Source organism: Eupeodes corollae, chromosome 1 (assembly GCF_945859685.1).
Source record: "Eupeodes corollae chromosome 1, idEupCoro1.1, whole genome shotgun sequence".
NCBI lineage: Eukaryota > Metazoa > Arthropoda > Insecta > Diptera > Syrphidae > Eupeodes > Eupeodes corollae.
Genome location: NC_079147.1, coordinates 285,563,953 through 285,586,695, shown reverse-complemented (window position 1 = coordinate 285,586,695; position 22,743 = coordinate 285,563,953). Strand labels below are relative to the sequence as shown.

Below are 22,743 nucleotides of genomic sequence, written 5' to 3'. Positions count from 1 at the left end.
CGATGGTATATCCAAAGTTGTACTAAGACATTTACCGATGGAAGCAATTGACATTTACACCACAATCTTCAACAATGCACTAAATAATGCATATTATCCAATGCATTGGAAGACCGCTGTGGTTCATCCTCTCCCGAAAAAGGGAAAGGACAACAACAACAACCCGTCAAATCTTCGGGCGATAAGTCTTCTTCCCCGCATCATCAAAGTTTTCGAAAAAATCATTAAAAAGTCTCTGACTAAGTGGGCTGCGGACAACAAAATAATTCCGGATAAACAGTTCGGGTTCAAGGCGGGTCATGACACAATTCATACTGCGTCAAAATTCGTTTCTGATATCCAATGGAATAAATCAAAACAACAATGCACAGGTGCTGTCCTGGTTGATTTGGAAAAGGCCTTTGACACCGTATGGTTAGAAGGTCTTTACCTAAAATTGAGTAGGCTTGGCATTAGCAAGCCATTGTTGTATATACTTTATGATATGCTGAACGGTAGAAAGTTTGTTGTCAAAAGTGGCAATGTAACTTCTACCACAACATTCTCAATTAAAAATGGTCTACAACAGGGAGCGGTGAATTCGCCGATTCTCTTCAGCGTTTACACCAGCGATCTGATAGGTATTCTTACAAAGGCAATTGCGTACGCCGACGATCTAATTGCGTACAGAACGGCCCGAAAGGTTGAGGTTATTAGAATTCTCTTGCAACGTTATTCCGACAAGATTCAGCGTATTGCGACAACTGGAAACTGCAAATAAATGCGCAGAAGGCGGAGACAATTCTGTTAAGGACTCGGTTGGCTAGAGCCACGGGGAATACGTGCAAGAATTGGCGCAAGATGGTCATCGTTGATCTTCATGGCCAGCCATTAGCGAGCAAAAGTGTAGTGAAGTATCTCGGTATCTGGTTAGATCAGTATTTATATTTCGACAGACATATAAATGCTGCTCTGACCAGGGCCAGAGGAGCTTTCGTTTTGACGAAACGGCTGTTTTTAAGCAGTCGGCTTGACCCCAGAGTGAAGGTAATTTGGTACATGGCCCTCATACGGCCAATGATCGTTTATGGTTGTCCTGTGTGGTTCAACGTTGCCCCTTCCCAGATGGAGAAGTTTCGGGTGTTCGAGAGGCAGTGTTTACGATGCTGTACCGGCTTATATCGAACAGCCGAATCTTCTTATGTGCATTACTATTCCAACGAGGTCCTATACAACGGGGCTCAAATCAACAGAATTGACAATTTCGTGATAAAACTTGTCCGAGGTCACATTGCAAGTGCTATGCCTTCGACCAACAATTTAATTTTCGTTCCATCCGAACGACGAGTATTTTGAAAGTGCACGCTTGAGCGGCTTCATTCCACCAGAGGCATTCCTCTTTTAATATAGATGCGGTCTGATACAGGATAGATTGGCAGTTCCATTAATCTACCACGTCAAACGAAGAACCTTGGATAGGCGACTCATCTACAATCGGGACGTCATGGCACAAGGCGGAGCAGAGCTCCTTCGGTTCAGTCGGGCTGTGTTCTAACGGGACCGAACTGATAGGGTGAGTGTGTTTTACGAAAAGCTTAGTATGGAAAGATATCTTAGTAAAAAACTTATGAAAGTAAAAAGTGCAATCGGAACTTCCTGAGCAAAGTATTTCTTTTTCTTAAGCAAGAACATGCACTTAGTAGCAAATTTCGTGTGTTTGAAGCAGTGTCAGCTCTATTATGCTTTACAGAGCACAGGTTTGGGGGTACAAACAGTACAAAAGTGTGGAAGAACTGCTAAGATTCTTTATTAAAAGAATATGCTATCTCCCCTACAACACATTAAATTACATGGCTTTGCTGGAAACTGCACTACCGCCGATTTTTATTTAACCCTAAAACTTAATATAGACTACATTATCGAAGAAAGCAGCCCTCTATGCAATCAATCAAAAAAGTAGTTGGTACGCAGAATGGCACGAGCTGGCATTGTGGTGTGAAATATCGTTGGATCTGGATCTCAAGAAGATGCTTTAAATTCAACTCATAGATTAATTTACAAACATCGCTGTCATAACCTTGGTCCAATTAACTATTTTAGAGATGAGAACACAGTGGAGGTTATTTCTATGATGCTGAGACTTCGAGACGTTGTGAAATTTAAAGGAAACGGAAAGTGTTTTACACTTTGTTGGAAGATGTCCAGTTCTTAAAGAAATAAGCGAAATACTGACGCAAAATCAAGCTATACTCTGGATTAACAATATGGAAGTTAATAAATTATATCAATTCTGCAGGCTAGCTCTTTTCTATAGAAGTATGATTATAATTAAAAGTTTTAAAATATATTATTTAGCTATCTTATTTTTTTGTATGATTTGTCAATAAGACAGCCAAGAGGTGTTGTAAGAGATACCCAACTTCTCTGCATGAGCTCCTATAGGCCAATGTCCGGTACAAATCGTAACAATCCTGCCTTGGCCTGCATAGAAGATCGTTTGTACGGGTTTTATTATAGGTGGGCCATATCTTCCTAGATATAATGCAGTTGGGTAAATTGCACTACCTTCGGTTTGATTCAGTTTGGTAGAAAGAAAAGATTTTACCCTTCATATCACCAAGAGGAATGTTAACCATTTCCGCAAGTGAGCTATGAAGGGCCGATCCTTGCCTGGCTAGCTCGTCAGCCCGTTCATTTCTTACGATATCACTATGGCCCGGAACCCAGATCAGGGTGACACCGAGGTTAATATTCAGGCTCGCAAGATCATCGCGACATTTCTGGACCAATTTAGATGAGGAAGTGGCCGAGTTAATGGCTTTGACAGCTGGCTGGTGGTCTGTAAAGATAGCCGCATTTCGGTTTTGGTTTGGGCTTTGTTTAAGTATCTTACAAGTCTCCCTTATTGCCAGCAGTTCAGCCTGAAAAACGCTATCAAAGTCAAGAAGCCTAAAGGACTTGGCTACATTTAGGGACTCAGAAAAGATCCCAGAACCAACTCCGCACTCCACCTTTGAGCCGTCAGTAAAGATGGTTGTGTCGAAACCTATCAACACGATGTCATCCTCCCAATCTTCTCTGGATGGGAAAATAACCTTAAAACCCTTACTAAGGCTCAAAGTAGGAGTGCAGTAGTCAGTGTCTACCGAGATAATATCTGAGGTTATCAATTTCGTTACACGTTATCACGTGTTCAGCCTAATGGCGCTGCAGGAAACTATGTATTCAATAAAAAGGTCGATTGGTAGAAGATCCAAAATAACGTTTAAGTGGTCCGTTGGGCAAGTACGCAATATTATAGGCCTTGCTAAGAGAAGGCCACCACACAATCGAACCATATGTTAAGATTTTACGTACTACGGCTGTGTACGTCCATACAATCATCTTCGACTGAAGTCCCCACTTTTTGCCGAAAGTTTTGCTGCAGGCATAGAAGGCAACCCAGGCCTTTTTAACCCGTACTTCAATATTTAGGATTTAGGATTTGACCGTTGAGTCGAGGTAGCGTGAAGGGCGGTACTTTAGTTTTGGTGGTAAAGAGCAACAGTTCATTTTTACTTTGGTTAACTCCTAGTCCACAACTCGTGGCCCAGCTGCTAACTTTCTTCAAAGCTGACTCCGTGATTTCACTAATCACAGAGGTGTACTTTCCTGACACCAATAGCACCAAATCATCAGCACAGGCTACCACCTTCACTCCACATCTCTCTAATTTAACGAGAATTGTATCCATGACCAAAAGCCATAGAAGAGGCGAAAGGACACCACCCTGGGGTGTTCCCCTACTCACGTTTTGTTGCGATTGTGGGCCGGAACATTGGTATCCATGCGCTCTACGTGACCCAGCCATCTTAGTCGTTGGACTTTTACCCTTCCGGCTAAGTCTCCGTCGCTGTACAACGCGTACAGCTCGTCGTTCCATCTTCTCCTCCACTTCCCTTCGAAGCATACGGGACCGTAGATCACACGAAGAACTTTTCTCTCGAAGCGACCCAAAGTGCTTTCATCCGCTTTTGTCATAGTCCATGCCTCTGAACTCAATTGCTTTCTTAGCCCAAAGAAACAGCGGTTAGCAAGATTTATTCTGCGTTTGAACTCAGCGCTGGTGTTGTTTTCTGCGTTTACAGCGGAGCCTAGGTCGACGAAGTCCTTGACTACCTCAATGTTACGTCCGTCGATGGTCACGTTTTGACCAGGACGTCGGTGTTGTAGGTCCTTTCTTGACAACAACATGTACTTTGTTTTGCCCTCATTAACCGTTAAACCCATTGACATCACGCTGAGTTCTTCCGATTATGTCAATGTCATCAGCATATGCTAGTAATTGGACAGACTTTTGAAATATAGTGCCTCTAGTGTTGACGTGAGAGCTCTGCACTATTCTTTCAGGTGTCGATTTGGTGTTCTTGAGTTTTTTCCAGGATCTGCCGTAATGTGAATATTTGATCGACTGTGGACTTTTCTGGTCTAAAACCACACTGATAAGGACCTTTTAGGTTGTTGACGATGGTCTTTAGACGTATACATACTACGGCAGAGAAAAGGCGATGTTAAGTAGATTGATTCCTCTATAGTTGGTGCAGTTAAGAGGGTCTCTTTTTTTCAGAATCGGGCAAGCAATACTGGGGTTCAATTAATCGGGCATGCTTTTTTCCGACCATATCTTACAGATACGTTGTTGCATGCTCCTAACCAACTTATCTCCAACTGCTTTAAAGAGCTCGGCATTAAGCCATCCACTCCAGCGGCTTTATTAGACTTCAGCTTAGATATGGCAATCTTTACTTCGTCTGTGTCGGGAGGACGGGATTGTTGGCTTTCGTCGTCTATGTAGAATGGATCAATCTGCCTGACAGCGGAATTCAGTTCGTCGTCGCCGTTATGCAGTCTGCAGAAGTAGTCCTCCTATATCTTCAGCATTGACTGCGGTTCCACTATGATGTTTCCACTTTCGTCTTTGCCTAGGTTTATGTGCCTGTGAATTTCGTTTCACCTGTTCATAAAACTTTCCAACTTCATTCCTACTTTTAAACCTCTCAACATCTTCGACCACACGCTTCTCATGCCCTTTTTTTCCTTCTGAGAAGTCGGTGTTCCTTTCGCATCTTCTGCTCATAGAGCTCATTAGCAGCTCTCGTCCTTTTATGCAGCGCCGCTTTGCGTGCCTGTTGTTTGGCTGCATTTGCCTGCCGACATTCCTTATCAAACCAGGGGTTCCTTGTTGGTGGCTGCTTGAAACCCAGCACATCTGAGGTGGCTTCTCTGATTTCATCATGGAAATTTTGCCACTGGTTTGCGATACATTGTTTTGGCGGCATAGAACTTCGAGAAAGGTTACTTGTAACTCGATCGGAGAAGGATTTGGCGATCTCTGGCGATTGTAGCCGTTCGACGTTGTACCTTTTCCCAGCATGTCCCTGTTTTGCCTTGTGTCTGGGAACCCGAAGTGTTACCTTATGTGTACCTATAGTGTATAGTAAAATAGTTTATACCATGTCTTGTTGGACAATAGTGACCTGCTGAACAACAGTTATCTAAGAAGCTTTTTGAACTAGACAATATTTGTAAGGTTAAGAAAAACGGATTATTGAATTCAAATAAAAGTCCAATTTGCTTGAGCTGCCTTCGGAAGGATTTCAATACAATTTATGGGCGCTTTTGTGCATATTGAAAGTATCCTCTCCAATATATGTTTCCTTTAGAATAAAAACAAGGACTTCTTTCTAGTAACGATGATTATGATTTAATAATATTAATTTAATTTTCATAAAAACATTAAACGAAAATTTACTTGAAACAATATATAAAAACGAAGTATACATTAATTCAAAGTATTGAATAGTCTGAGAGCGAAGTTTCAACACCCCCTCTTGCCCCAGATGGTTTCGATTATTCATCCTTTCGAATTCCTAAGAGATTTATAAAATTAAGGAAAACATCTTTCGAAAGTGGTTTTGTCAAAATATCAGCTCTCATTTCATTTGATGGACAGTATCTTAGTTCGATGATCTTCTTCTCTCTTGGGTCTCCTATATGATGGTGGCAAATATCAATATGTTTTGTTCGAGTTCCACACTTGTCGGATTCAATTAGGCGAATGCATTCTTGATTATATTCATAGATAATTGTGGGCTGATTAATATCTACCTCCATTTCTGTCAAAAGTCTTCGTAGCCAAATTAGTTCTCGACTTGCATGTGATGCCGCTACATACTCCGCTTCGGTTGAAGACATAGCTACTGAGGTCTGTTTACGACTTGACCAAGCTATACTACTTCCTGCGAATTGGAATACTACCCAATGGTTGATTTTCTATCCTTTGAATCACCAGCCCAGTCAGCATCTACATAGCACACCAAAGTTTTGTCTATATTTGTTTGAAGCCTTAAAGATTTGTCAACAGTCATCGCCAGGTATCGCATAACCCTTTTAACAGCTTTCCAGTCACTTTCAGTTGGAGATTCTATTCTTCTGCTCAAAAGATTAAGGATACATCTGGTCTTGAAACGGTTGCAATATAAAGTAATGATCCAATAGCTTTACGGTATAAGCTATTATTTGGTAACTTCGGACTCGTTACTTCACTTGGATTTAAGAAATCTGTTTCAATTGGTGTTAAAGTTCCTTTTGAATCTTCAAGTTTGTAGGTTTTCATCAGTTGTTTAATTTTTGACTTTTGTTTGACTTAGTTTGAACGATCCATCTTTTTCCCGATAGGTCTCTACACCGAGATAATGTTTCGCTTCACCCAAGTCTGTCATCTTTACATGCTTTTGGAGTTCTTTATATATGGTGTTTATAAGTTCTTCAGAAAATCCAGCCACCAGAATGTCATTCACATAAATCAACATAAATGTTGTTTGGCCGTTGCTTTCTTTCCTTGAAAACAGACACGGATCAGCTGTTGTTTTAGACCATATATGCTTTTATTAAGTCTAAGCACCTTTTTTTCATGACCCAACATTTTGAACCCTGGGCGTTGGTCCATGAAAATTTCATCGCTCAGTATTGCATTCAAGTAAGCATTTTTCACATCAAAATGCCTCACATGCAATCGTCTCAATTGTGTAACCACTAGAAGAGTTCTTATAGTTTCGTGTTTAGCCACTGGCGCAAAGGTCTTATCGTAATCTTCACCGAATTTTTGAGAAAATCCTCTTCCAACAAGTCGGGCTTTATGGTACTAATGCTTTCGTCTACATTTAGTTTGGTTTTAAATACCCATTTACAACTTACTGTTCCTCTTCCAGGCGGCAAATCTGTAAGTGTCCAAACTTTAAGCTCGTTCATTGACTTGATTTCCTCTTGTGCAGCTTCAGTCCATTTGCGCTTCTCGGCAAGTGGTAAACGCAATACTTCATCCCAGGATTCCTGTTCTTTCGAAATACCAACCAGGGCTTTGTACGACAGACGTATTAAGGGAATGCCTTTATTTGAACTCTTTGAAATTCGAATTTCCTGATTTTCTGTCTGAGAGCGCAGTTTCAACAGTCTCCCTTCCCTGTGTTCTTGATTTGAAAAGATCATGATTTTGTTGCCACCAGCTCTCAAAAAAACTTATGTCGAAAATCAATGAAGTGAAATTTGTTAACCTAGAAAAACCCTCAAATTCTTAAAACAAACACAAACAAAAATCTTCCTTTTCTTAAAACATTAAAAAATAATGTCCATCTCTTTTATTATTTATTTCTATATATATATAAAATATAATCAAATCAAATCTATAACATCCTGACACGCCTAAACTCCTTTCGCTCACTTCCTCTTCTTGTCGCGCTTCGACTTCGTTTTCGCTGCTCGCTTGTCCTTCTTCTGCCTTGGATCGACAACTCGGAAACGTCCCTTCACGCCAGCCGGTCGTCGCACTCGCTTTCCAGACAAATGCTTCTTCGCTACCACATAAGTTAGATCCTTCTTCTTCTCCTCGGCCTTCTTGTAGATTTTCTTCAGCTGTCTTGACTTTTCTTGGGCGCTGGCATCGGCATTGTTCATAATTTTCTCGGCATTCTTCTTTGCCTTCTCTAGACGTTTTGTTGCACGACGTCGCTTTCGTGCCTTGGCTTCCATGACCTTCTTAATTGGACGAACATTCAACTCCTCGACCTTACGCCTGTATTCTTCTTCGATTTCTCTAGGAACTGGAACTGGTTTCTTCATGTGGACTTCTTCGTCTTGAGTGAACCAATGGGGTAGGTTTTCGTCGTTGAAGGCATAACGATTCCAAGCACTGTCGACCAAGTCGCGGCGAGTTTTCTTTCCCTTTATCATCATGGCTCCTAGAGCGAGTTCCTCCTCTGATAGACGGATTTTCTTGACTTTAGGTTCTAAAAATAAAAACAATGTTAGCTTATGAAAGATCTTTCAATAAGGAACCATTTTTAAAAACCTACCTTTGCTCATATCACCATTGACTTTCTCCTCATCGATTTCCTCCTCGGAATCGCTGCTCTCCGAACTGGAAGACTCCTTCTCTGCGGCATACTTTGCCTTACGCTTGGCCTTCTTGCCCAAAGGCTTGTTTCCATTCTCTGCCGCTGCCGGTTCGCTGTCTGCTCCCAAGACTGCGACACCTTTAGCCTTGTATTCCTTTGCCAGACGATCCAAATCAAAGTCCTCATCATCGTCGGAGTCGATTTTTTGCAAATTATCCTTCTCAAACCACAGCTGGACCCTTTGTTGACGTTTTGTGTCTTTGTCTCGGAAGTCTCCGGATTTGATCAGAGGATGTTCATCACGCTTTTTCTTGTTTTTGTTTTTGGATTTTCCACTGGCATTCTCTTTGTCGTCTTCGTCTCCACTTAGACCGAGGCCATCCTTGCCGAGGTCACTCTCGTCATCCGACTGTGAGACTTCGGATTCACTGTCGTTCTCATACTGAGCATCATCGTTGAGCCTCTGGTCATCTTTGTCATACTTTCTGTACTTGGGAAGCTTCTGACGTTCCACTTCAGGACCCTCGACATCGAAATCTGGAGAAACATCCAACAAAGCGTCCAACTCATCGGCGGTTTTGATGTCTCTCAGCTCAAAAACTTCACTTTCGAAGCCTTCTGTCGGCCCCTCGTCTCCCTTGATGACCATATTCAGGTTCATCTTTTCATTTAGCTTTGTTTTGGCCTTTTGTGTCTTCTTCTTCTTCCTCTTCAAATCCTTCTTTTCCTCTTCGGCTAAAGTGTGGACAAGATTGTCCAACTGCTGCATGTCCAGTTCATTGATTTCTTCTTCAGTGAGTGGCTTCTTTGGTGCCTCTTCTTCGATGACAGCTGTTTCCTGCTCCTCAGGCTTCTTGAATAGATCTTCCTTGACCGCTTTCCACCAGGCCAGAATACCTTTGATGTCCTTCCTGCCCAGAACCTTTATATCCTTACAACATTCGAGGATTTCTTCGGTGGTCTTGGGATGTTTCAGGACTGCGGGATCATCAACTGTTATACTACCGATGCCCTGTAAGGCTCCCAAACCACTCGCGCTCTCCATGAAGTCCTTGACAGAGATGTCATTGCGCAGGGCAACCTCCTGCTCTGTGTATCCCTCGGCCTTGATGCGCTTCTGTTTGTCGGGATGCAGAAGACTGCTCTTCTTCTTTCCCTCCAAGTCGAGTTCCTCGAAGACGTACTTGGGGTCCAAGAGACGAGCATCGATTTTATCTGGAGCCAGATATCCTTGGCACACAATGAAGATTTCAGCTGACTCCTTACGGGAAGCACTTGGCTTCGTGGCATGGACCTTCTTGAAGAGTTGCTTCAGCACCCACAGCAAGGCATTGTAGTCCTTGGAACGGAAGACTTTCGTCACAAACCATCCATTACCTCGAAGAAAATGTGTTGCCAGTTTAAGGGCATTCAAAGTCAAGCAGATCTGTTGGTAGGCATCGAAAAGCCAGTTCTTTCCGACATTTGGAGCACCATCGTGCAACACTACGTCGGCTTTCCACGATTGCAGTTCTTTTGTCAAAGAGGTCTTACACTTGCTTGTGGTGATGTCTTCGACGAGACCAATGCATCCGGGAATCGGGCGGATCGGGAAGAGATCCACACCAACTACGATCGAGGAGACCGGCATGTTTTGTTTGGCCACTTGCATCCAACCTCCGGGTGCGGCACACAAATCGATACATACTTGAGATTGCTGGAGGAAGCCAAATTTACGATTCAATTGAATTAACTTGAAGGCGGCACGTGAACGGAAACCTGGCAGCGTCAAAGGAAAAGCGATTTAAAGACAAGACGTTTTTTGGGATTGATTTTGAGGGACTTACCTGTTTCTTTGGCCAACTGATAAAACTTATCCTTACGGGCCTTTCCAACTTTGGTCTTTTTACCCATTTTTTTGGAATTGTTGTTGGATATTTATGGGTAAAAATTAGTTTTTTCCGTTCAAGTCTTTGGAATAAAATTTATCAACAATTCAAGACGCACGTGTAGAAAAATATGAGTGCCAATGACAGTTGTGATGACAGATATGTGGAAAAAAGGAAGCGTTCGAGAATAGATCACTTGATTTCGAGACTCATTTCACATGTCGATAGTGTAGACTAGTTTTTGAAGAATTGCCGTCTATAGTGAATAAAAGTACAGTCTTATTTTCAAGCAAAAATGTAAGTTGTAAAACTAATGCAACTTTACATAGAGCAATACTTATCTAAGCGCTTGAAAAGGTTAAAGCCTAGTACATACTTGTGAACCATCTCGTGAACCCATACAAATTTCAGTTTTTGGTTCACCCGTGAACTTGCTCGTGAAGCTGAGTGGAGAACAAAGTGGAGAGTTTTCGTTCACGGGCTATTCACGTGCAAAATGTACGGGAACTGTTGGTGAAGCTTTGACATTTGGTTTGTTCATGTTCACAACGTGTACTCACAAGTGTGTACCAGTGAGCAATGTCAAAAGTTCACTTTCTCCACTGGCGAACGTTCACTTCACGAGGAAGTATGTACTAGGCTTAAATAGGGTTAATGAGGAAAGAATTGTGACAAATTGAAAAAACTGACAAATGTTTAGATTGAATTTTTGTCCTTGAATGAAATTTAACAAAGAAAAAAGTGTCCTCCATTTAAAATTAATTAAATCTGCTTGTTTTAACTCTGAGGAGTATGAAAGATTGTATGTACAAAAACAGATTGCATCTTGTAAACCTAAGAATATGGAGGATAAAAAAACTAAAATAAAGATTTTTGAAAGAATCTACGAAGGCGACACCTAGGGACATGTAGTTTCTTGACTTAACATTTGTATATAAAACCTGCAATGCAACAAAGTGGCTATGTTAAATATAAACAGTCTTATTTAATAGAATTCGCTAAACAGATGAATAGTTGTATAGTGCATAAGGATTTATGCAGGCTCTATGTAACGTTGCGAAAATTCCTATTTATAACAAATTCGGCTATACATTTTAGTTATATAATCATTATGTCAAATAAGTATCAAAATGGAGCAATCTATTCCTTTTATCTGTCTATCAAATCAGCTGTTTGTCATAACAAATAAAATTAGAAATTTGGGTTGTACTTTCATCGGACAAAAATGGAAACTAAAACGAAAAGGTCTCGTACCGTCAATTATGATTATATTCTTTTTTTAAAATCCATATATTTTTTTAAATTCTTCGTTTCTTATGCTCATCGGGTTGAACCATTTTTATAAACTTTCCGCCGTCTCGGAGTTGGTAAATCGTGATTTAGATTAATAAAATCATTAATAATGAGCTTAACTGGATGGGCATTATTTTTTTTTTTAATTTAAAAAATGTAGAGAAATCAAAATGACATTCACGAAATAATAATAACAATAATTTCCTTATGTAACCTTTAAACGCGTTTAGCTTATTATGGGACTATGCAGCCTTGCATAAGTTTTATAAATAGCATTTTTGCGTTTAGAGACATTATGGAGATTACATAACTTTATGTAGGTTCTATACAGCGTTTTTAAATAAGACTGAAAATATATTGCTCCATGATAAAATTAAATAAGGAAGAAATTTATAATATTTAAATTTCGATATTTGAAGCTTGATTCTTTATATTGCTCACATTTATTTTGGTTAGATTTAGAAATGTCTGACTTGTTAATCACTTTTTTCGAGTTTGATTACCATGAGTTTTTACCTGCAAACTAAATGAAATCCTTGGACGAAGTCAAGAATTTGCTTTTTTAAATTATTGTATAAAATATACCGAGATAGTAAGATAGTTTTTAAACTTTTTGATAAGATTATGTTAACAGACATAACTACTTGGCTCGTTATTCCTCCACACAAGGCAGAGCTGAGCCTTGGCTCGTTGGCTTGGGCTCATTTATTTATGACTTTCTGAAAATCTAATGGATCAACATTGCCAAACCAACTTCACATAACCTCACAAAGAAAGTCACGCTGTTCTCCAAAATATCTTTCAAACGTTTTCAAGAGTGTTGGGCTTTTCACATCAAAGTCCGGTTTTCGCGAAATAATCGGTTCTGGCCTATAGCCTACATCAAAAGCTCAAGTTTTTCCATACATTATTCGTAAGCCACAAGTTTTATATAAAACATGCCGAAAACTAGAAGCAATTTAAAGATAATGATATTTTTTATGACGTAAAATACGTCTCAGAGACTTAATGTTAAATATTAACGAGAAATAAATATTAATTTAAACGATAAAAACAAAAAACTTAGACTCTATTATAAATTAACAGAACAAAAATAATAACATATTTTTAAAGGAACATTAAAATTGACTTAAGTCTTAAAAGTGGCTTTATTATCACTTTTTGGTTGAAAACAAGTCTATTAATAAGTATTCAAATCAAATGGGGTGGCGCAACAGTCCGTTGTGTACCAGGGCCTAGTGACTTACAACTCTCAACCATTCCTGTGTGCGAGTACTGTTGTCTGGAATGGAAGGGACCTACAATTTAAGGCCGAATCCGAACGGCTTATTTTTTTTTTTTTTTTTTTTTGAGAAAGCACTTTTTCATGACAAGAATTACTCTTGAAGGATTTTTCAATTCCTCGCAAGAGGCAGTACCCGTGAAAATTATTTTTTTTTTTTTTAATTAAGGTGGCACAGGCAGGGATTGAAGCCAAGACCCCTTGCATGACAGTCCAACGCACTAACCATCATGCCACGGGTACTACATTAATAAGTATTAGTAGTTTTTAATCCCATACGATTAAATTAAATACAAAAATGACACACAGTATTTTTGACATTCTGTATCACAGTATCTTTTCTTTTTTGCAGGCTCTTCTTAATTTTCCTGAACACTATTTCCACTTATATTAGGTAGCAACTCTAAAATATTTTGGCGAAGAGTTCTCTTCAAAGTTGGAGTTTTTTCATGAAATTTTTGAGGCTGATAAGTTTTTCATTCTTTGACTGAATATTGTGACAGTAAATGACATATGAGTTTATGAAAGCTATGTTGAAAATGTCGTATAGTGCTGCCATTGGCCACCTGTTGGTTTTTCTAGAGCATGACATATGCGAGCACATTTCGTTGAATGTTTCGAGACCGCCCTTTGTAATTGATTATAATACATAATCAATTCTGGTTTTCCATTTGTGTTTTTCATTGTATCGCAAGATGAAAGCAAATATACCAACTTAGATGGTTTCGGTTTATATGACACAAGTGTCAAAGGACCATCTTAACTGAAGTAAGGATTTTGCCAAGGGTACAGAAGTAAACCAATTGCCGCGGGTGATATTACGGTAGGTACCATGCACTGGCTAGGACAGTGCTTTGATATAGTAATCACCTTGAGAAATACCATTGGTATTGGTTACTCGTCCGTTATATAGGGAATGGAATTTATCTTGTACTTTGTGCCGCTGCCACACATCATCGGAATCTTTATTCCACATCTATCGGGTTTGTTCGAAATGTACATGTGATCCCGGAGTGTAATTGATCAACCACTGATTTATAAATAAGTCACAAACTTTTGTGATAGGTATAAATGGATCCGTATCTCTGAGTGGTGGACGTAGTGATTTATCATTCATGTGCATACAAGTGATAAAAAAGTCGAATCTGCCACGACTCAAAAGAGCTGTCAAAAATGTTTTTCTTTGAAAGGTGATCATCTTTCATAGCAGCGGATACTGTAAGAATGCCAATAAATGCACAGTTTTCTTTGTTATTATCTTCTTTTTCCATATGTTTGAGAGAGATTTCTATGCTTCTCCATTTCAATATTTCACTAACTATTTCATTTGTTATAAATAAGTTGAAACACAGCAAGGGGTCGAACAACATTTATTGGGATCTTACCGTGACGTTTTAGCCTTGACGGTTGTTCAAAAGTGCTTATTACGACTATAATAATGCGAGCGTCTGAAGATGAAGTTTTTCCTAACGCTGATTGTTTTTCATCGTAGCTTTTCAGCACATCCTCATCATCGTCAATAAATTCGTCTTCAGTGTCACTCTTATAAAACGTATCTGTAAATAATAAAACACTATTTTTTCAAATATCTCACAGAAGTTGCATAAAAGATAATAATACGTCTCCCAGACGTATGGCATAGCTATAACTTATCACCACATGTACTTACCATCCCACTACAGCCGTCACGGACAAGCAGCCGACACGATTCAGTTTACAGCTAAAAGGATATTACATTTTTTTGCGCGTGATCCGTCTAGCAGACGTAGATTATCTTTCTAGGGTTAACAAAGAAATCTTTTGAAACATTCAGCACTTAATCAAATGCAAACAAAACAGCTGATGGCTGCTGTCCAAAGAAACATTTCAACGAAGATGAGGCTGATATTCCGTCCAGGAATTTGAAGAAAATACAGAAATGTTTATTGGAAATATTTGAAAACAATTACATCAAAAAAATGTGTAACCAAAATGTTTGTTTACTATGCTTTATTTAAAATTAATAATGCTAAAGGGGCACTTTGACCCTTAGTTGTATTAAAATCTGTGCATTTTTTGTATTAGAAGAGTAGGTGCTTGTGATTTTCAAGCACACCACACTTTCTGACAAAATATTTTCACAATGTTGCAAACTGTGGGTATGTCTACCCCTTAAAATAGCTGAAATAGTTTCGTGTTCAGACTTCAGAGGCTGTTCCCTATCCTTTAGTCCATTGCAGAGTGTATTAAAAGATCTGTGGTTAATGTTAAAATGTTGTTTAAAATACTTATTGTTGCCAACATTTCACGTTCCTAAAAAGTGCATCAATTAATGCTTTTCTGTAATTTCGATGTTCCAGAATTTCATATTTTGTTTAGTTTTTCTTTGTATGTATGGGATACATAAATTGGCGTTGGTAGATTTTGGCGCCCATTTTGTTTTGGCTATTCAGTTCATCATGGCAAGTTACACGATTGAACAGCACTCCCAAATGATAAAACTTTATTATTAAAACGAATGTTCGTTAACGCAAACGTTGCGCGCATTGCGCCCACTTTACCGCAGACGTGGTAGCCCTTCACAGTCGACTCTTCAACGTTTGGTGGGCAAATTTGAGACAACCGGTTGAGTAAACAATCAGCCAACACTTGTACGTTCAAGGAACGCAAGATCGCCCAGAAAATCGCAGCGGTCCGTGAAAGTGTACAGCAAAACCCGAGGCAGACTATTCTTTTCCATGCACAAGAATTCATCCTTTCGCAGACTTCAACTTGGCGAATTTAACGTCGGGACTTGGGCCTACACTCTTAGATGATCCAACTGACCCAGAAGACGACACCAACACACGCGAGATTTACCAGGTGTGGATTTTCGGCCGGCGGTGTAATTGGTCTGTCCTTTAGTTAGTGAGGCGGTCACCGTTAACGGCAAGCGCTACATAACGATGATAACTAATTTCTTGTAGCCCAAATTGAACCATATGGACCTAGACGACATGTCAAACGAAAACGTGTAAAGTGAACGATTATAAGGTTTTCGAAAACATCTTACCGAAACCTTGGTTTTGGGTTTGATGTGGAAAGGCTATAGGTCCTTTTATTTTGACAAACCAAACTGAACACAAATCAAGTGACAGCTGTCAAAAAAACTTATTACGAAAAAAGTATTCCCAGATTGGAAAACACATGTTACAAGGGTATATAAATGGAAAGAAATTAAAGTGGTGGCTAACTACTAAAAATTTTACTTAAAGATTCTATTACTATTTGGGAAGTAATTGAGGACATATAGCCTAAAATGTGCGAAGCGGGACAGTTCACCTCCGCCGGTTTACCTCTACCAGTTTACCTCTGGATAGTTTTCCACCGCCAGTTTAACTCCGGGCGGTTTACCTTCAGAGTAGGTAGGTTTGTTCTTAGAAATTGACATGAAAAGAACATCACACTATCCTTGTATTGGCGGCCATTTGGCTGAAGCTTCCATTTTCATTATTAATAACATACCTCCCCTTTACAATAATATAAATATTGATTAATTTATCTTGAAAATTACTCGTCATTTAAAAATCCTGTTCTTAAATCCGTAGTCCGATTGGAGATTACAAAATTTGCTTAGGAATCTTTCACGCTGTAGTCTGTTGTGTAATGCTTCAATTTTAATCAATTCAACTATTGTGTGAACACCCTTAGCTTTTCTGACATTCCTCTTTCCACTGCTATTTGTTTGACATTCGAGTCTCGATCAATCAGTCAGCCGCCTATGCAAAAATAAAATCAAGTTCCATAAAAAAACTGCATATTTTGTGTAAAATCCCATCGACAAATTACGAAAAAAGACCACAAAATTGAAGGAATTAGCCGAACCTTCTGGTCGAATCAGGTAAATTCTTATTTTGTTAGCCTTGTTCGCGTGCAATGCACCATAAAGTTGTAAAATAAAAATAAAACAAACATCGACGCACATAGAAATCTGAGTCAGATTGATAAAGAAATTATTTTTCTTTCTAAAAAAAGTTAATTTTTGTATCGGAAGGCAGACTAAAAAACGTAATCCACTTCTGAATTCTAATTTGTGTGTTGTGTCAGTGACAGAAAACGTAACGAAAAATTCTGCGTAATAATTAAAATAAAATTAAATATTAAAAACTATTGTCACAAAAGTTCCAAAGATCCAAAGGTACAAAACACACAAAAAGACAATTCCGAAAATGTTAGAAAGTTTTCTCGGTTTCATTAGAAAACGTCGTCGGGTTGATGGGGAGTCGGGGACAGCAACGGGGACGGCGACTCCAACTCCAGCGTCTTCAAATCCAAACAATTTCAATTATTATTCCTCTTCACAAACAGAAACAGAAACAACGTCCGCCGCAGGGTTGGAGTCGTCGTTTCCATATCCCCGAACTTCTGCCATGTTTAGCGGTTCCGATTTCGATGGAGATTCTGTTATGGGCCGAGCGCTCGATAGGTAAATGCAACTGAAGAGTGTGTTTTGCTTAAAGCGGTTTTTTGCTTTTCTTTCGTTTTGTTTCAGCTTCAATATTTGAATAAAGAATTAAGTAAACCAAATCCAAAAGCAAAAACGAATCAGTTCTCTGAAATCTTTTGTGAACCTTACAAAATCCTGGATTCAGAAGCAAATCATTGGCTCGCAAACAATTCCCAGCCCAGGCAAAGGCATCGAGCACCAAGCCACAGCAGTTGTGAAGAAGAAATGGAAATAGATTCCACCCCAGTGCCACCGCCACAAGAGTATTCCGATAGTCCATCATTCCAACAGCAACATTCTGAGTCGTCAATGAACTTCGACTATTTGTCTAGTTTGCACTCTGCCACTAGTGGAGGATATAGCTCTGGCGGCGGCGGCGGCATGGACACCACAGCCCCAGGATATTCTTCATCGTACAGGAAACCAACAGACAGTCTAGCTTATGTGGATGACCGAGCTGCGGAAAGGTCAATATTTTTGCTAACAAAATGAAAAACCTTCCAAAAGAATGTTACCATTAATTTTGTTTATATATTTATTGCTTTTGGTTTCTTATGCAACAAATATTTTTAATTTTAATTTTTTGTTTTACTAATTTTTATTGTTTTTTTTTTTTTGTAGTCAAGCATTAATAATTAAATAGTGGATTTTTGTCTTTCTTTTTTTCTTCTTTCTTTTTATTGCCCGATTCATTTTCTTCATACACAAAACAAAACAAAATATATTTTATATCAAACATTTTCCCTTCTATCATCGTTCCGTTGTTTATAAAAATGGCAGACCTTTTAATTTAAACGAGAGGTACATTGAAATAGATCGTTTTTATTGGGTGGACTCATGAATTTGCGTTAACTAACTGTTGATTGATTTTGCAGATTTGTTGGGGTCTTGGATCAGCTAGATGCGAGGGTGGAGAAATTTCGGAAGGATGCCATGGGCCTGCAGGAGAAGAGAGACTTTCTGTTGATGTCAATTGATTTGATTAAAACTAATGATCTGTTACAAGGAATGAATGAAGGTAAGCCAAAGGAAATTAAGATAACGGGTGTATTTGTAAACGAAAGCCAAACTAAGAACTGCGTTATCTGCATTCAAAAAGTCAGATTTTCTATCGACCTAACCTAGTTGAACTCCAGTACCTTTCATAACCGTCAGACTGTTGTCAGCGTCGTGCAGATTGAGATAATTAAGCTTAAAAGTTCTTTCGTTATAATTTTCTTTCTATTTTTTCTTTGCAAGATATTTGTGCCAATTATAATTTTCTTTTTCGGTAAGCAATCAAAAATCAAGTTTAACAAAATTTGTTTGGCAGACATTTTTCTCTTACGTTTATGAACTCTGTTTACACACAAATCGGACTTACGTCAGACCGTTTTGTTTACTGCAGACATTCTGCATTGTGAGTGCGTTCACAAATGCATCAGAAAAGAAATGCGATTGCTATTTTCTGCGTTTATGAATACACCCAACACCTTGGCCTTGAGATCCACTGTAAATCTGTAAACTAATCAGTACAAGGTTTTTGATGTAACGTATCAGACTTTTGCTTACTCTTGATATCCTAAAATTAGATATCGACCTTGAATTACGCATTTTTTTAAATTTTCAATTTGTATATGTTTTTGTCAGCCGAACGAGAAGAAATCACATGCTACATTCAGCGCGTCAATTCGAGGCTATCCACAGTGGAACTCAATGTTCGCACAGTGCGTGACACATCACAAGAGGATTCTCTTAGCCAAATTAATATGCTCATCGATATGATGATAACCCTGGGTGATCCAGTTCTCTCGCGGCAACGATGTCAGCAATACCTGAACGCATGTGGTTCATTCGACGGCAGCATCAATATGGGATCCTTCGCGGAGCACGGCAGCGGCCAAGATGTTATAGTTGACAAAAAATTCGAATGTGCATTACTCGGTTGCACACTCGATGACCAAAAGAACGTCAAAAAGAGACTGCTAGCTCTAATGGGTTACCTCAATAAGCAAACAATTCGCGATTGAAACACTTTTCTCTCCTCAATTAATTCATTGCCTAAAACATAAATTTAAACAAAACAACATTTTTTTTAAAATTATTATATTAAAAAGAAAACACTAAATTAATATTGTTACTATTGAACAAAATTCATACTGCATCACACAGAGCAAATAATTTGCGGTAAAAATACTCGCAAGGGACACTTTGTCTACATAAACAAAAAAAAAAGATGAGATTTTTGTTTTTCGAAAACGCTCAAAGTAAAATTTACTAACACTTCGAAAATATAATCAAATTTAACACATTTTCAACAAAAAGAACATTTAAATCACAATTCGCATCTAACTTTTATTTTCTCGTCGATTAAAAATCATCAAACCGTTCTTTTTATGAATTTAACGAACATGAAAAGATAGAAAAAAAAAACTATTTGTAAAACGAATTAATTTTAAAAATCATACTAACTATAACTGTGCTAAATTTTAAACTTTTTTGTGTACTTATTTTTATAACTACCATAATGTCGTATGTGTAATGATAATCAATCGATTGTCATTTTATTTTATCTGCCTTTTTGTTTATTTTAAAGTATCTATTATTGTTCATCGTCATAGATAAATAGAAAAGCTATTCGAAAGAGAAAGAAAACCGGGAAAATAAAATAATGGCAGAGATATAAATAAAAATAATTGAATGTTGAAAAGCTTTCGGATTTATCGATCAAATTTTTTATTTTAGAACAATTTTTTTATTTTAAAATTAAACCTATTTAAGTTTTTAATACTATTTGATAAAATACAAAAACGAAATATATAAAATTCATAGAATTAAACTATTTGTTAACATTACCAATTTTAAATGAATTTTGAACAAACAAAAACAAAATTAAAAAACAAAAATAGAAAAAAAATCATAGAAAAATGAATAAATCAAATAATATAACCAAAACTATGTTGTTTTAAATTTTTAATGGGGCAACTGCTTTTTATTTGGATCATATTTCTAAAGCTTGAAGTATGATTCGACCTCTTTCGGGGCGATTCGAATTTCCAGTACATAGAAAAACATATCATTGGGCTTTGTTGTAAATAAAGTTTTACTACCAAATTCGAGACAAATGGTACCGTTTTTATTACATTAAGATTAGATAGATTTTATTTACTTGCAATTATTTGTATAATTTCATTAACAATCTTTAAAGCATGGTTTTGCCGTCTGCCTGATTGACAAAGTTTTAACTGTATTAAAGTTTTGTAATTAATTAAGTTTGAGTTGTGTTAACTAAAAATGTTTATCTTTAATTCTGCTTCTATAAATAAGTGGTGTTTTGCAATTTATAAGCATTTTAGACACATCTACTTCATTTAAGAGAGCTTAAGTTTCGTTTTCTGATAAAAAGTCTCTAGTATTTCATTTCTTCTAGTTTCTCTCAGGATTGGACACCTTTTGACAAAATGAAAAATATCCTCTTGTTCAGCCATGTTGTAAATATCACATAGCAGTGGAAGATCTTCGCGATGTGGAACGTAATTTTATGTTAAGCAGTTCACCTCTTAGCCGAAACATGTTGGTGATTTGCTCTACAGTATTTATGTCCTCCAAGTAATTTCTTTCATTAAGATTATAATTCAGCCTGCTATAGATCATCCGATGAAGTGAGCTGGATGCCTGTTCTGTGAACTGATTTCTAAAATGTTCATCCAGACGCCTAATTACATATCTGGTACAGTGACCATTTTAATGTACTCTTTCCACTGAGATTTAAATTTACACCTGTATCTTCTGCTAGCCTAATTCACTCTTTAACCCATCCTTTTTTGCTTTGTATCGCTTGTAAAGCTGCTTTTTTTGGTAAGCGATTGTTGGACATATTCTGTACTTTCAGAATGTAATCGTCTTGCAGCTTCAACGTTTTTATGAAGAGTGGGGATAAGCCTGTTTCTAACATCATGTAGTTTGGGGTGCATGAAGGAAGGCAGAATGTTCGTTTTAAATAAAATCTGGGGAATTTTTCACAGTCTCAAATTACTTTGATTCGCACACTTGGGCTGCGCCAAACAGGATTGATTGAGATAATGCTTCGAAACCTTTATATTTACTGCTTTGCGCAAGTTTTTTTGTTGTTGGAACATTCTTTCCATGCCACGTTAATCGCGGTTTTAGCCTTAAGAAGTTTTTCGTTGAGGTGTTTTACCATACTTAAGTTTAGGGTAAAATATACTACTAAGTATTTGTATTCTTTCACTATTTCTATGTTCTCATTATTGAAGTACCATAGTTCACTTGAGCTTAAACTTCCTCCTCCTTTCTTGATAAACATCACTTTCGACTTGTTCAGGTTCACTACCAAGCTCCATCGTCTATAATATTCCGAAAGTCGATTTATCATAAGCTGTAAGAATTGCTGTGAGTTTGCCAGCAAGACTACATCATCTGCGAAGAGTAAGGCTTTAATGGCCTCTCCAGCTAATCTTACACCTTCTGGTAATGCGTCAGTGATGTCATTTATAAATAGTGCGAACAAACTAGGACTGAGAGCACAGCAATGTCTTACTCCCGATTGCGTCTAAAACGGCTTGAGACTCACATAATGGATTATTCGAGTCTATCCACGTGTTCAGCCGCTTTAGTAGAATCCCATTTGATTATATATGTTTGCCAGGTTCTTAATCAGTTCGTCAGTGCGTCTTTTCTGCCTCAGCTTCATAATAGTTTACTCTTTTTTTGTTCAATATATTGGTTTTTTGCGCACAAATTGAATCAAACCAAGGTTCTTTACATTTCTTTTTTTTTTCTTGGCGATAAGCATTTGTTGGCACCTTGTGCGCCTCCTTTATGAAGCATTCAATTTCGCTCAAACACATACATATAGTTTTCCTAGGACAGTATGAGTGAATTCAGTTTTGTTCTGTAATTTGAGGCCGTTGTATTCCTCCATTGGAGTTTGGGCATAAGTTCTAAGGCCACAATTTCCTCTAATAAAATTTCGCCACAGTTAAATGTTACCACAATTGGTGTATGATCTGAATAGTTTCTTTTTTAAACTTTAAAATCAGTTATAAGTGAGCTTCATTAACCTCTTTCCAAGCTTTAATCTATAACAAGCTATCCTGTTTCCCAACAAATGTGAATTCAACTTTGTTGTCTCCCTCACTGGTACCGTTTAGGACCCGGAGCCCGAAAGAATTGCATAGATCCAACAACTTTGGACCCCTTCCATTCTTCGTTGCATCTTTCGTTCTCCTGCTCATACCAATTCGATCATTTTCAGTTTTATTACATGATGAATAATAAATTCTTGAGAATGAAAGAGATAATTAAAAGGTATTTGAAAAAAAAAAATGATGATACCGATATTAGAAAAATAAAGTCTCATAGTTAGCACACAATCAAGAGTTGGTCGAGGCACGATTGTATTTTTTGCTACAGTATTATTGT

General features: G+C 38.0%; 2 protein-coding genes across 5 annotated transcripts; one reads left to right on the top strand and one right to left on the bottom strand.

The window, feature by feature from the left end:
• Positions 1-7,645: 7,645 nt before the first annotated feature.
• LOC129938897 (pre-rRNA 2'-O-ribose RNA methyltransferase FTSJ3) lies at positions 7,646-10,421 on the bottom strand. Its single transcript, XM_056046720.1, has 3 exons — positions 10,238-10,421; positions 8,370-10,169; positions 7,646-8,303 (listed from the first exon to the last, which is right to left on the bottom strand). The coding sequence occupies exons 1-3, from the start codon at positions 10,302-10,304 to the stop codon at positions 7,735-7,737; spliced, it is 2,436 nt and encodes an 811-aa protein (XP_055902695.1). The 5' UTR covers positions 10,305-10,421; the 3' UTR covers positions 7,646-7,734.
• Positions 10,422-16,582: 6,161 nt separating this feature from the next.
• Positions 16,583-19,625, top strand: LOC129938918 (BAG family molecular chaperone regulator 2). 4 transcript variants are annotated; one of them, XM_056046748.1, is made up of 5 exons: positions 16,583-16,713; positions 17,365-17,786; positions 18,100-18,120; positions 18,195-18,337; positions 18,949-19,625. In XM_056046748.1, exons 2-5 carry the CDS (start codon positions 17,545-17,547, stop codon positions 19,326-19,328), a joined length of 786 nt encoding a protein of 261 aa, XP_055902723.1. In that variant the 5' UTR covers positions 16,583-16,713; positions 17,365-17,544; the 3' UTR covers positions 19,329-19,625. The 4 variants fall into 4 exon arrangements, with proteins under 4 accessions (XP_055902723.1, XP_055902725.1, XP_055902722.1 ...); XM_056046749.1 differs by lacking the exon at positions 16,583-16,713 and adding an exon at positions 16,721-17,010; XM_056046750.1 differs by lacking the exon at positions 18,100-18,120.
• The last annotated feature ends 3,118 nt before the right edge of the window (positions 19,626-22,743 follow it).

Excerpts from the sequence above, each read along its gene's own strand:
- LOC129938897 (XM_056046720.1), bottom strand. The coding sequence starts at position 10,304 with ATGGGTAAAAAGACCAAAGTTGGAAAGGCCCGTAAGGATAAGTTTTAT. Across the intron at positions 10,170-10,237 it reads TCAGTTGGCCAAAGAAACAG|GTTTCCGTTCACGTGCCGCC; the intron begins GTAAGTCCCTCA and ends TGACGCTGCCAG. Across the intron at positions 8,304-8,369 it reads CAATGGTGATATGAGCAAAG|AACCTAAAGTCAAGAAAATC; the intron begins GTAGGTTTTTAA and ends TTTTATTTTTAG.
- LOC129938918 (XM_056046747.1), top strand. The coding sequence starts at position 17,042 with ATGTTAGAAAGTTTTCTCGGTTTCATTAGAAAACGTCGTCGGGTTGAT. Across the intron at positions 17,299-18,099 it reads ATGGGCCGAGCGCTCGATAG|ACCTTTTAATTTAAACGAGA; the intron begins GTAAATGCAACT and ends TAAAAATGGCAG. Across the intron at positions 18,338-18,948 it reads GTTACAAGGAATGAATGAAG|CCGAACGAGAAGAAATCACA; the intron begins GTAAGCCAAAGG and ends TGTTTTTGTCAG.